The sequence below is a fragment of the Mustelus asterias genome, unplaced genomic scaffold (assembly GCF_964213995.1).
Source record: "Mustelus asterias unplaced genomic scaffold, sMusAst1.hap1.1 HAP1_SCAFFOLD_85, whole genome shotgun sequence".
Lineage (NCBI taxonomy): Eukaryota > Metazoa > Chordata > Chondrichthyes > Carcharhiniformes > Triakidae > Mustelus > Mustelus asterias.
Window position 1 is genome coordinate 637,540 of NW_027590139.1, and position 13,658 is coordinate 651,197.

General features: G+C 45.3%; 1 protein-coding gene across 1 annotated transcript; it reads right to left on the bottom strand.

Annotated features, from left to right (window-relative positions):
* Positions 1 to 10,408: 10,408 nt before the first annotated feature.
* Positions 10,409 to 13,538, bottom strand: LOC144483988 (uncharacterized). The gene is made up of 2 exons (XM_078202564.1): positions 11,975 to 13,538; positions 10,409 to 10,449 (listed from the first exon to the last, which is right to left on the bottom strand). Exons 1-2 carry the CDS (start codon positions 13,470 to 13,472, stop codon positions 10,409 to 10,411), a joined length of 1,539 nt encoding a protein of 512 aa, XP_078058690.1. The 5' UTR covers positions 13,473 to 13,538.
* Between the last annotated feature and the right edge of the window lie 120 nt (positions 13,539 to 13,658).

Sequence of the window (13,658 nt, forward strand, 5' to 3'; positions counted from 1 at the left end):
AAAGTTTCGAAGAATGAGGGCTGATCTTCTATAACTCAACTGAGTTGAGGAGGAACTTCTTCACACAAAGGTTGTGAATCTGTGTAAGTCCCTGCCCAGTGAAGCAGTTGAGGCTACCTCATTGAATGTGTTTAAGGCAAGGATAGATACATTTTTGAACAGTAAAGGAATAAGGGTTATGGGGAGCGGGCAGGTAAGTGGAGCTGAGTCCACAAAAAAATCAGCCATGATCTTATTGAATGGCGGAGCAGGCTCAAGGGGCCAGATGGCCTACTCCTGCTCCTAGTTCTTATGTTCTTATAATAACTCTAGATGTATCAATGTTGTTATGATCCTTATGAGTACAATAACCTTAAAATTAACAAATTCCCAGACAAACCCAATGGAATAAACAAAGGGAAAGATTTCACCTTCTAATAAATCTTGCAATAATCAAATTAAAATCAACATCAATGAATCATGCATTAACAGACAAACAGTATTTAAATAGACAGGATAAATTTGTCTTTAAATATCTCAGACAATAAAACAGGTTCCACAAAATCACAAACATTTCCCCCTCACCATATTTGTCTCTAATTCCAGTTCCAGAGAATTTCTCTGTCTCTGTATTTCCCAGGGGGAGAAAGAAAGTTTTTTCCTCACAGATGTTGTCCAGAGGATGAGGTTGGAGTCTGTGTGTGAAGTTTGAGTCTGTGGTGAAGTTTGAGTCTGTGTGTGAAGTTTGAGTCTGTGTGTGAAGTTTGAGTCTGTAGTGTGAAGTTTGAGTCTGTGGTGAAGTTTGAGTCTGTGTGTGAAGTTTGAGTCTGTGGTGAAGCTACAAACAGAAGCTGTTCTGTTTCAAATCAAACTGCGGGACTTGGAAGAATTTGATGGGAAGAGATTTTGCAAAGTCCCCTCCCCCACTCCCTCAGCTGGCAGCCCAGCGCGCAGGCGCAGAGAGCACTGCTGAACCGAGCTGTCCGGAGCAGGCGCAGAGAGCGCTGCTGAGCCGAGCTGTCCGGAGCAGGCGCAGAGAGCGCTGCTGAGCCGAGCTGTCCGGAGCAGGCGCAGAGAGCGCTGCTGAGCCCAGCTGTCCGGAGCAGGCGCAGTGCGGCTGCCGCCAGCGGTCCGCTCTCGATCTCTTTTTGGAGCAGCAGCCGCCGTAGAGAGAGGGGGGAGGGGGAGATCACCGAGCGGCTTCTCGCTCTGGCCGGAGCCGCCAGCCGGTTGCCTGGAAACCGTGGCTGGAGGAGGTGCAGGGGGAGGGAGAACAATGGGTGGGGGCGGGGCTCCCGGGTCCGCGAGCCGGGCCTGCGCCATGGAACCCCGACACGTCACTGCGGAGCCGAGTAATTCCTATTGGCTGATTCCGGCAGCGCTCCATTGTGACGTCTCAATGCGGAAGTTGGCCACTGAGCTTCAGATTAAAGCTTCCACTGCGATTTGAAAAGACTTCGGCCATCAGTGAGTGGAAAAGCAGCAACACACTGCCACACCCGAGTGAGTGTGTTCCAGTGCACTGACTACAGAGCACTGACTACAGAGCTGACTACGCTGCAAGAAAGGATGTCCCGAGGCATGGTACATTGGGGAAACTATGCAGACGCTGCGACAACGGATGAATGAACACCGCTCGACAATCACCAGGCAAGACTGTTCTCTTCCTGTTGGGGAGCACTTCAGCGGTCACGGGCATTCGGCCTCTGATATTCGGGTAAGCGTTCTCCAAGGCGGCCTTCGCGACACACGACAGCGCAGAGTCGCGGAGCAGAAACTGATAGCCAGGTTCCGCACACACAAGGACGGCCTCAACCGGGATATTGGGTTTATGTCACACTATTTCACATAAATATTTCTGCTTTTTTCCTCCTGAGTCTTTATCATGCGATCCTAGAATCAGAATTTATGTCACACTATTTGTAACTCCCACAGTTGCGTGGACCTGCAGAGTTTCACTGGCTGTCTTGTCTGGAGACAATACACATCTTTTTAGCCTGTCTTGATGCTCTCTCCACTCCCATTGTTTTGTTTCTTAAAGACTGGATTAGTTGTAAGTATTCGCATTCCAACCATTATTCATGTAAATTGAGTCTGTGTCTTATAAGTTCTGTTTGTGAACAGAATTCCCACTCACCTGAAGAAGGGGCTCAGAGCCTCGAAAGCTTGTGTGGCTTTTGCTACCAAATAAACCTGTTGGACTTTAACCTGGTGTTGTTAAACTTCTTACAGAGCTTTAACCAGTTACACAGCCTGAATAAATATCACACCATTCACAGCAGGGAGAGACTGTACCCGTGTTCTGTGTGTGGACAAGGCGTCAACTGATTGGCCACCCAAGGGAGAGGCAAGGACACCTGCACCATGGAGAAACCATGGAAATGTGCAGACTGTGGGAAGAGATACAGATATCCCTCTCTGCTGGATGCTCATCGGCGCAGCCACACTGGGGAGAGGCCATTCATCTGCTTTGTGTGGGGAGGGATTCGCAGGCTGCAGTCACACCAGCGAGTTCACACTGGAGAGAGACCGTTCACCTGCTCTCAGTGTGGAAAGGGATTCATTGTGTTATCCACTTTGCAGAGACACCAGCAAATTCACATGGGGAGAGACCATTCACCTGCTCTGAGTGTGGGAAGGAATTCACTCAGTTATCCCACCTGTTGAGACATCAGTGAAGTTACACTGGGGAGAAACTGTCCACCTGCTCAGTGTATAAAAAGTGTTCAGAATTTCATCACGGCTGCTGAGGCACCAACAAGTTCACAGGGGTTGGATTCTGCTGTTATTGTTTCTGCTCTCAATTACATCCAGGACTGCATTTTGTTCATTCTCACAGTTGGTCAATGGGGAGGGTCAGAGGGTTTCTTTCTGCTGGACTGGCCGGTCTCACAACTTTCCCTCCAGTGGGCTGATGCTCTTTGAGTCTTGTTGTGAATACCTTGTTTTAAATTTCACAAGGATCACAGAGTGACCGGGTGTGAGGAAGTTCAGAGATATTTAGTCAGCATTTCTGTTTGAAACTCCCCCAATGCCCATCCAATTCCCTTTGTAATTGTTTATTGTCTCCACTTCCTCCACCCTCGTAGGCAGCGAGTTCCAGGTCATTACCATTCGCTGCATCAACATTTTCTTCCTCACATCCCTCCCTATATCTCTGACCTGAAACTTTAAATCTGTGTCCCCCTTGTCCTTGTCCCATCAGCTAATGGGAACAGCTTTTCTTTGTCCACCTTATCTAAACCTGTCAGAATCTTGTCCACCTCTATCAAATCTCCCCTCAACCTCCTTTGCTCCAAGGGAAACAACCCCAGCCTGACATTGACAATAAAGAACAAACTAACAGAATATGTTAGAACCTGAAACCAAATGGGAATGTTTAATTCCTGTTTTAATGATATTGTGAATATATTGTCCTGGACAATAAAGGAATTGGAATAACTCACCTTGGGAGTGGTTGAATGGAATATGTCAATCTGGTATCCATCTACAGTCCAGTGAAAGTCTGGAATATGTAGCTGGAAATCCCTCCCTAACAGCACTGTGGGCTTACTGACACCTCAGGCATTGTAACAGTTCAGGAAGGCAGTGTTGGCGCTGATCGTGGCCGAGGCAGCTACATACAGCCACATATTCTGTTATAATTGAAGCACTGCAGATTGAATGTGAGGCATTATGGGACTGGACTATCTTGACCACATTCCTGTGACTGCTCAGTTTCTGCAATCACGGACCATTAAAGCTGCTTAGTGCCCAACAGAGGACCTGGTGAGAATATTTACTCAGAATGAGTTAGAATTAAACTTATTCCAGGACCGGCTGGTGTTCAGTGGCTGAGATTCCTGAATCTGTGAAGAGTAGGTCTGACCAATCAACAAACAGTGGCAGATAGTTGGTTAAGAAGTTAAAAAGCGTTCTCAGGCATTGTTTAAATTATTTTATCCCAAATTTGTGATAAGAACTTTGAGGGACTTGTGACCCGTTAGTCGGTGAAGTAACGGTATACTCCAAATAGCACTGGACTGAAAAGCAGACTTCTGAGTAGATTCTAATGGTTATAAACTGACTCAAGCATGGCCAGTGAAAAAATCAGAGCTCGAGTGAGGACTGGACAGGTCTCTTACCTGCTAATTGGAAACTAAGAACAAGAAACGTATCGATAAAATTATTAGAGAATACAGCCAACGTTTCGAGTCTGGAAGACACTTCATAACCGCTCTTATGAAGTGTCATCCATACTTTAAACATTGGCTCTATTCTGTCTCCTCAGATACTGTCAGACCTGCTGAGATTTTCCAGCATTTTCTGTTTTTGTTTCAGATTCCAGCATCCGCAGTATTTAACTTTTATGATAAAATGATTAGTTCTGATTGGAATCCCTACGACCTTCCTGCAAAACAGAGGGAGTGGTGGCAAAAGGGGAAAAAGGATAAGGATGATAAAGTCTGGGTTCTGATTCTCCGAGCCCATGTAGAATCAACAAAATGAGTGAAGCAGTTTATAAAGAACAGAAGTTATCTATCCCTAAAAAAACTGATCAAATTAAAATAATTAGGTTATGGAATATAACAAAAAAATGAAGAGCTGAAGTTTACAATCGAGTTTGTTTTGATTTTTTTACTTGTGTAAAGTGGTATTATTGTGTGCCAATTTTTTTCTGCTCACTCCCCATCCCTTTAGGTTCTGAAGAAAAGTTAACCCTTTCAGCAGACAATTCATTTCTTTTCAAATCATCTGAAAACTCATGTCTATTTTAGTTTATAATTGAAGATTTATGGGAATTGGCTAAGATGGGCTTTCAACATTTTTCTATTCTTTCTCTATTCACTGTTAATCAACACTCTGTTTTATCTTTCTGACTTGTTACATTTTTAATGATTAATAAACTTTCTGAATTCACGATTTAAAGTGTTCTTTCTTGCCACATGGTTAAGACACTGGAACCTGGTGTGATTTACGATTAGGGAGGTTATTGTAAACAAGAGAACCCCATAAATCTTAGTTCAAATAAATCAAAGTTCTTACAAATGGAATGCTCTCCTTTATTCTGAGAGAAATTGAACACAGGAGTAAAGATGTTCTGCTTTAGTTATGATGTGGAGATGCCGACGTTGGACTGGGGTGAACACAGTAAGAAGTTTAACAACACCAGGTTAAAGTCCAACAGGTTTATTTGCTACCAGATAAACCTGTTGGACTTTAACCTGTGTTGTTTAAGACCATAAGACATAGGAGCGGAAGTAAGGCCATTCGGCCCATCGAGTCCACTCCACCATTCAATCATGGTTGATTTCAACTCCATTTACCCGCTCTCTCCCCATAGCCCTTAATTCCTCGAGAAATCAAGAATTTATCAATTTCTGTCTTGAAGACGCTCAATGTCTCGGCCTCCACAGCCCTCTGTGGCAATGAATTCCACAGACCTACCACTCTCTGGCTGAAGAAATTTCTCCTCATCTCTGTTCTAAAGTGACTCCCTTTTATTCTAAGGCTGTGCCCCCGCGTCCTAGTCTCCCCTGCTAATGGAAACAACTTCCCTACGTCCATCCTATCTAAGCCGTTCATTGTCTTGTAAGTCTCTCTCAGATCTCCCCTCAACCTCCTAAACTCCAATGAATATAATCCCATTTAACTTCTCACTATGCTTCAGTTATACAGGGCATTACGGAGACTGCATCTTGAATACTGGGTGCAGCTTTGTCTCCTATTTAAGAAATGATACAAATGCATTGAAAGTGGTTCAGAGGAGGTTTAATAGATTGCTTCCCAATTCTTGACCCTCACAGTATAAATTATGTCCGATTTTCCTTGTCTTCAGCTCTGACAAAGGGTCATCCTGACTCAAAATGTTGTCTGTATTCTCTCTCTGCAGATGCTGTCAGACTTGCTGAGATTGTCCAGCATTTTCTGTTTCTGTTTCACATTCCAACAACAGCAGAATTTTGCCTTTATCCCAATTCTTGTTGGATAAGGGCATCAAAAATATCGGGTGTAGAACGAGAATGTGGAACTCCACACAAACAGATCAGCCATGACCTAAATAAATGGGGGAGCCGACTCAAAGGACCAAATGACCTACATCTGCTCCGATGTCGAATGTTGGTCACAGATTCCTGAGGATTGTGAAACAAGGCTGGAAGATTCGCCTTGCTTGTGTTAGTGGGAAAATGTCCAGGAGAACCATCACTGTGAAGGACAGTTCTGAGATTAAAGGTTGCCAGACTGGAAAAGGAAAACAATGGAAATAAACCCTTGAGGAGTAAAGAATCACTTTGGATTGGTTTTTGGAGAAAGAGTGTCAACATTCCAAGGCAGAATAAAATATAACGGTTGAGTGGGATATTTAATGGTGTTAAGAGTAAAAGGGCAAAGTTTAATTTTAAGTTTAAGAGCAATGTTCCCTATAAAAAAGTGTTTAATCATTGTTGCTTCCAGTTTGTTGGAATAAACGCCAGAAACTTGAAGTTTTGTCACGTGATTCTTTAATTTACTCACTGGGCTTAGAATTCTTTTTTTTAAATTGTTGATCGTTACAGAGATCCTAACAGTTCATTTAAAGCCCCGAGTTTTGATTTCCCATTTGAGCCTGGGACACCTTTCTGTCTCTCTGTTGCTAGTGCCAATGACAGCCAGGTGACGGAGCTGAGGGCTGAATTTAGCTGAGAATAATGGGGCCTGCGCCCCAGTTGGGAAACTGCCCTGGGCGCCGCACTAATAGAGAGACAGGAAGGTGCTGGAGGACTGACTGGGAAATGGGCCTCCAACCAATTGTTATATCAGTCACTCAGAACTAAAGAGAAACCTGTCTCTTTAAATACAGATACAGGGAAGAGGCTGCACTGAAATCTGCCCCTTTTAACCTGCACAAAAGCAAGAGGCTGAGATTGACAGGCTGCAGGAGGAGTCCATTCAGCCCATTGTGCCCCTGCTATCTCTTTGAAAGGACTGTCTGATTCATCCTACCACTCTGATCTGTCCCCACAGCCCTGCAAATTCTTCCCTTTCAAGTCTTTACCCTTTGGAAAGATTCTATTGAATCTGCTTTCAGGCAGATCAGAACAACTCAGTGTCAAAAAATAAAATAAAATCTCATCTCCCCCTCTGGCCCCTTTGCCAATTACCTTAGAGGGACTCACTTTATGTTAAAGAGCCTGCCAACCCCTCTCACCCACTTTCCCGAAAGTGCATCAATCTCAGCAGGAAAAGTCCAGAACAATCAAACACCTTTACTGATGAAAGTTTATTAATGAAACAGAACTTGGTTAAAAACAAACAGAAAATGACTTGAGGATCAAAGACAACCAGAGTAAAAGGATGTTCACAACGTTCTAGACCCAAATGGTTTCTCTTTAATTCATCTGTCGCCTGTTCCCTGCCCTCTTTGTGGTAAAGGCAGAATTCTCTGGATAGTAAATTTTAAAAGAAGTTTATTGAATGAAAAAGTTTTACTGAACAACTTTAAGATATTGACTTTTACAACTTTGTGTGGGTGATTGGTCCATAGAAGCGTAACCCTCTCTGGCTCCTTTCACAGGAATTATTGTGGAACTCGGGAGTCTGGCTCCTTCTCTGACAGTAATTTCCTTAGAACTCAGCCTCGGGAGTTTTCAGTATTTGGCTCGCAAGGAAGACCTTCAGAACCTCTACTTTTATCCACAAAGTGACGATGACCTCACGTCAGAGTTGGGCCTGTTGAATCATGACAATTGGTCAATTTGATCACAAGATTAATTTAACTGGATCCTCAATTACTGACACCACCTTCTCTCATTATCTTAGACAGGAATACAATAGAAGTGGTTCATACTATCCCTTTATCTGATTCGATACAATCCCTTATTCACACAGTTTCAAATGTTGAGGCTAATCAGAGCTTGAAGGTCTCTCTCGCCAGGACATTTATCCTCATTGCACATTCTTTACATACACAGCAATTAAACTCTTACAGCAAATAAAACTCAATCTTTTATTAGAACTACTGATTCATTATTCATTGATTAACTATAACTCAATTAAGGCTCATGACTTTCTCATCTGTTCATGACTGGTAGCTAATAAATAGCTACCAGATGGGGCAGATGTTTGAGGGCAAATCAACATCTGGCGTGTGGGAGGCTTTCAAGTGTAAGTTGATAGGGATTCAGGACCAGCACATTCCTGTAAGGGTGAAGGATAAGTATGGCAAGTTTTGGGAACCTTGGATAATGAGAGATATTGTGAGCCTCGTCAAAGAGAAAAACGAAACATTTGTCAAAGCTAGGAGGCTGGGAACACATGAAGCAAGTGTGGAATACAAGGAAAGTAGAAAGAAACTTAAGCAAGGAGTAAGGCGGGCTAAAAGGGGTCACGAAAAAGCATTGGCCAGCAGGATTAAGGAAAATCCCAAGGCTTTTTATACATATATAAAGAGCAAGAGGGTAGCCAGGGAGAGGGTTGGCCCACTCAAGGACAAGGGAGGGAATCTATGCGCGGAGCCAGAGGAAATGGGCGAGGTATTAAATGAGTACTTTGCGTCAGTATTCACCAAAGAAAAGGACTTGGTGGATGATGAGTCTGAGAAAGGATGTGCAGATAGTTTGAGTCATGTTGAGATCAAAAAGGAGGTGGTATTGGGGTTCGTGAGAAACATTAAGGTAGACAAGTCCCGAGGGCCTGATGGGATATACCCCAGAATACTGAGGGAGGCAAGGGAGGAAATTGCTGGGGCCTTGAGAGAAATATTTGTATCCTTACTGGCGACAGGGGAGGTCCCAGAGGATTGGAGAATAGCCAATGTTGTTCCTTTGTTTAAGAAGGGTAGCAAGAATAATCCAGGTAATTACCGGCCGGTGAGCCTTACATCAGTAATAGGGAAATTATTGGAGAGGATTCTTCGAGACAGGATTTATTCCCACTTGGAAATAAGTGGACGTATTAGTGAGAGGCAACATGGTTTTGTGAAGGGGAGGTCGTGTCTCACGAACTTGGTCGAGTTTTTCGAGGAAGTGACGAAGATGGTTGATGAGGGTAGGGCAGTGGATGTTGGCTACATGGACTTCAGTAAGGCCTTTGACAAGGTCCCTCATGGCAGACTGATGCACAAGGTGAAGTCGCATGGGATCAGAGGTGAGCTGGCAAGGTGGATACAAAACTGGCTCGGTCAAAGAAGACAGAGGGTATCAGTGGAAGAATGCATTTCTGAATGGAGGGCTGTGACAAGTGGCATTCCCCAGGGATCAGTGCTGGGATCTTTGCTGTTTGTAATATGCACAAATGATTTGGAGGAAAATGTAACTGGTTTGATTAGTAAGTTTGCGGGCGACACAAAGGTTGGAGGATTTGCGGATAGCGATGAGGACCAGCAGAGGATACAGCAGGATATAGATCGGTTGGAGACTTGGGCGGAGAGATGGCAGATGGAGTTTAATCCAGACAAATGTGAGGTAATGCATTTTGGAAGGTCTCATACAGATAGGAAATATACAGTAAATGGCAGAACCCTTATGAGTATTGATAGGCAAAGGGATCTGGGTGTACAGGTACACAGGTCACTGAAGGTGGCAATGCAGGTGGAGAAGGTCGTCAAGAAGGCATACAGCATGCTTGCCTTTATCGGCCAGTGCACTGAGTTTAAAAATTGGCAAGTCATGTTGCAGCTTTATAGAACCTTAGTTAGGCCGCACTTGAAACATAGTGTTCAATTCTGGTCGCCACGCTACCAGAAAGAGGTGGAGGCTTTGGAGAGGGTACAGAAAAGATTTACCAGGATGTTGCCTGGTATGGAGGGCATTAGCTATGAGGAGAGGTTGGAGAAACTTGGTTTGTTCTCACTGGAGCGACGGAGATTGAGGGGCGGCCTGATAGAAGTCTACAAGATTATGAGAGGCATGGACAGAATGGATAGTCAGAAGCCTTTTCCCAGGGTGGAAGAGTCAATTACTGGGGGGCACAGGTTTAAGGTGCGAGGCGCAAGGTTTAAAGGAGATGTACAAGGCAGATTTTTTACACAGAGTAGTGGGTGCCTGGAACGCGTTGCTGGGGGAGGTAGTGGAAGCGATACGGTAGTGACTTTTAAGGGGCATCGTGACAAATACATGAATAGGATGGGAATAGAGGGATATGGTCCCCGGAAGGGTAGGGGGTTTTCGTTAAGTCAGGCAGCATGGTCGGTGCAGGCTTGGAGGGCCGAAGGGCCTGTTCCTGTGCTGTAATTTTCTTTGTTCTTTGTTCTAAATACAGTAATATTTAATGAACACATTTGGTTCATACAATGTGGTTGACTCTCAACTGCCCTCTGAACAAGGGCATCTAGGGATGAGCAATAAATGTTGGCCAGCCAGCGACGTCCATGTCCCACAACTGAATAAGGTTAATACAAGATATACTGGTTTGAAAAGACACTTGCTGCAAGCCAATAGCTTTCCTTCTTACTTGAACTGAGCAATCAACCTTACTCTTGAGCCAGATTTGACAGAATATAATGTCCTCCAACTGATCAAATTAATAGAAGAAATTCTTAGTTCAGACAATTCCTGCCAGCAATGCATCTTCCACAAGCATGCAGGTGAATCCAACATTCATTTTTAAAATAAAGCTCCAGTCACATGTTAGAATTTAACATGCCTTCCTTGACCTTGTTGCTGAGAATGTTTGAAGAGGCAGCAGGGGCACAATGGGTCACACGGCCTCCTTTTGTGCTCTCTGCTCCTCGTTTGCATTTGAAGTGGTAAATATCTGGGACTCACTTCTTACGAGCGGCTGAAGCAGAGATAATGGAATGTTTCCAAAAGGAAATTGGATGGGAACTTCAGGGAAATAAATCCGCAGGGACACGGAGAGAGAACAGGGCAACAGTTTGATCTACAGAGAGCCAGCATGGACTCAATGGGCTGAATGGCCCCATTCCCAATCCTAATGCCTGTCTGATCTAAAGAGAGAAATTTCAGCTGTTCCACTCCCTCCAACTCACTGAAGTCCCTCATCCCTGGAGTCATTCTCGTAAATCTCCTCTGCACCCTCTCTAAGGACTTCACATCTTTCCTAAATTGTGGGGCCCATGTATAGGGTTCCATTCTAGAGGGATAGAATTGAATAGCAGGGAGGTTCTGTTCAACTTGTTTAGAACCAGGTTCGGCTACACTGGGAGCACTGTCAACATTTGTGATCTCCATTTAGAAAAAGGAAATAGAGGCACTGGAGAAGGAGCAACAAAGATTCACAAGAATAATCCCAGAACTGAGAGCATTTAACCTTCAGGAAAGGCTGGGGCTGCTTTTCTCGAGAAAAGAGAAGACTGAAGGGTGACCTGATACGATCATAAAGGGGTTCAATAATCCAATAGGGAGTTCAGTGAGAAACCTCTTTACCCAGCAAGTGAGTGGTTGAGGTGAACAGCATGAATACATTGAAGGGGAAGCTAGATACACACATGAGGGAGAAAGGAATAGAAGGATATGCTGATGGGGGGAGATGAAGAGGGGTGGGTGGAGGTTCATGTGGAGCATAAATACTGACACAGACCAATTGAGCCGACTGGCCTGGCCCTGTGCTGTAGACTCAATGGAACAGAGACAAATGTACTTACTGTAGATCTACTTGTAGTGGGAGGAAAAACATTATTTACTATCCAGGATAAAATAAATGTTCTTCGTCGGTTTGTGTGGGTCATTTCAGTGGAAATGTGCTCTCCCAGGCTCAGAGAGCATCAACCCACTGGAAGCAAAATTGTGAGAGCGGCCAGTCCAGCAGAAAGAAACCCTCCGACCCTCCCACTTCACCAACTGTCAGAATGAACATGGTTCAGTCCTGGATGTGATTAACAGCAGCAATAACAGCAGAACCCAACCCCTGTCATCACTTGTGAACTCGCTGGTGTCTCAGCAGGAGGGATGAACTGGTGAATTTCTTCCCACACACAGCAGCTGTGAATGGACTGGTGGATCATCAGTTCCTGAGAGCTTTTGAAACCACTCCCACAGTCAGAGCAGTTAAAGGATCTCTCCTGGGTGTGAGGGACATTGTGCATCAGCAGCTGGGGTATCGAGAGAATCCTTCCGCACACACAGAGCAGGTGAATGGTCTCTCCCAGTGTGAACCCGCTGGTGTCTCCTCAGTGTGCATGCCCTTCCAAACCTCTTTGTGCAGTGAGAGCAGCTGAACGGTCTCTCCCCAGTGTGAATGCGCTGGTGATCTATCAGATGCTCAGAAATTTTGAAGCCACTCCCACAGTCGGAGCATTTAAAGGGTCTTTCCTGGGAGTGAGTGACTTTGTGTCTCTGCAGGCTAGATAACCGAGTGAATCTGTTCCCACACTCGGAGCAGGTGAACGGTCTCTCCCCGCTGTGAACTTGCTGGTGAGTCAGCAGGGTGGATGACTGAGTGAATCCCTTCCCACACTCGGTGCAGGTAAATGGTCTCTCCTCGGTGTGAAGACGCTGGTGTGTCAGCAGGGTGAATGACTGACTGAATCCCTTCCCACACACAGAGCAGATGAATGGTCTCTCCCTGGTGTGAACTCGCTGGTGTCTCTGCAGTGTGGATGACCTCTTAAACCTCTTTGTGCAGAGAGAGCAGCTGAACGGTCTGTCCTCAGTGTGAATGCGCTGGTGGGACACCAGTTCCCCAGAAATTTTGAATTCGCTCCCACAGTCCGAGCATTTAAAGGGCCTCTCACTGGTGTGAGTGACTTTATGACTCAGCAGGTTGGGTAAATTAGTGAATCCCTTCCCACACACAGAGCAGGTGAAAGGCCTCTCTCCGGTGTGAACTCGCTGGTGTGTCAGCAGGGCGGATAACTGTGTGAATCCCTTCCCACAGTCAGAGCAAGTGAATGGTCTCTCCCCGGAGTGAACTCGCTGGTGGTTCCGCAGGTTTGATGATGATCTAAATCTCATTGTGCAGAGAGAGCAGCTGAACGGTCTGTCCTCAGTGTGAATGCGCTGGTGGGACATCAGATCCCGAGGACTTTTGAAGCAACTCTCACAGTCAGAGCATTTAAAGGGTCTCTCATTGGTGTGAGTGACTTTGTGCGTCAGCAGGGCGGATGACCGAAAGAATCCCTTCCCACACACATTGCAGGTGAACGGTCTCTCCCCAGTGTGAATCCGTTGGTGTGCCCGCAGTTCGGAGGACCGAGAGAATCCCTTCCCACACATGGAGCAGCTGAACGGTCTCTCCCCGGTGTGAACCCGCTGATGTCTCCGCAGTGTGGATGACCATTTAAATTTCATTGTGCAGTGAGAGCAGCTGAACGGTCTCTCCTCAGTGTGAATGCGCTGGTGGGACCCCAGTTCTCCAGAGCTTTTGAATCCGCTCCCACAGTCAGAGCATTTAAAGGGTCTCTCATTGGTGTGAGTGAGATTGTGACTCAGCAGGTGGGAGAACTTAATGTATCCCTTCCCACAGACTGAGCAAGTGAAGGGTCTCTCCCGAGTGTGACTGCGTTGATGAATTTCCAAATCACAGGGCAACATGAATCCTTGTCCACAATCGTCACATTTCCACAGTTTCTCCATGATGCGGGTGTCCTTGTGACTCTCCAGGTTTGATGATCAGTTGAATCCTTGTCCACACAGAACACGTGTACGATCTCTCTTCACTGTAAACGGTGCAAAAGCTCTTCCCACTATCAGTGGACTGGAACACTCTCACTCGGGTGTGTTCCAGTCACACTGATGTTTAAAATCTCCTGAAGCAAACAG

Coding starts and splice junctions, on each gene's coding strand:
- LOC144483988 (XM_078202564.1), bottom strand. CDS start 13,472: ATGGAGAAACTGTGGAAATGTGACGATTGTGGACAAGGATTCATGTTG. Junction 10,450..11,974: donor CCCAGCTGCTGATGCACAAT/GTCCCTCACACC, acceptor TAATTTGATCAG/TTGGAGGACATTATATTCTG.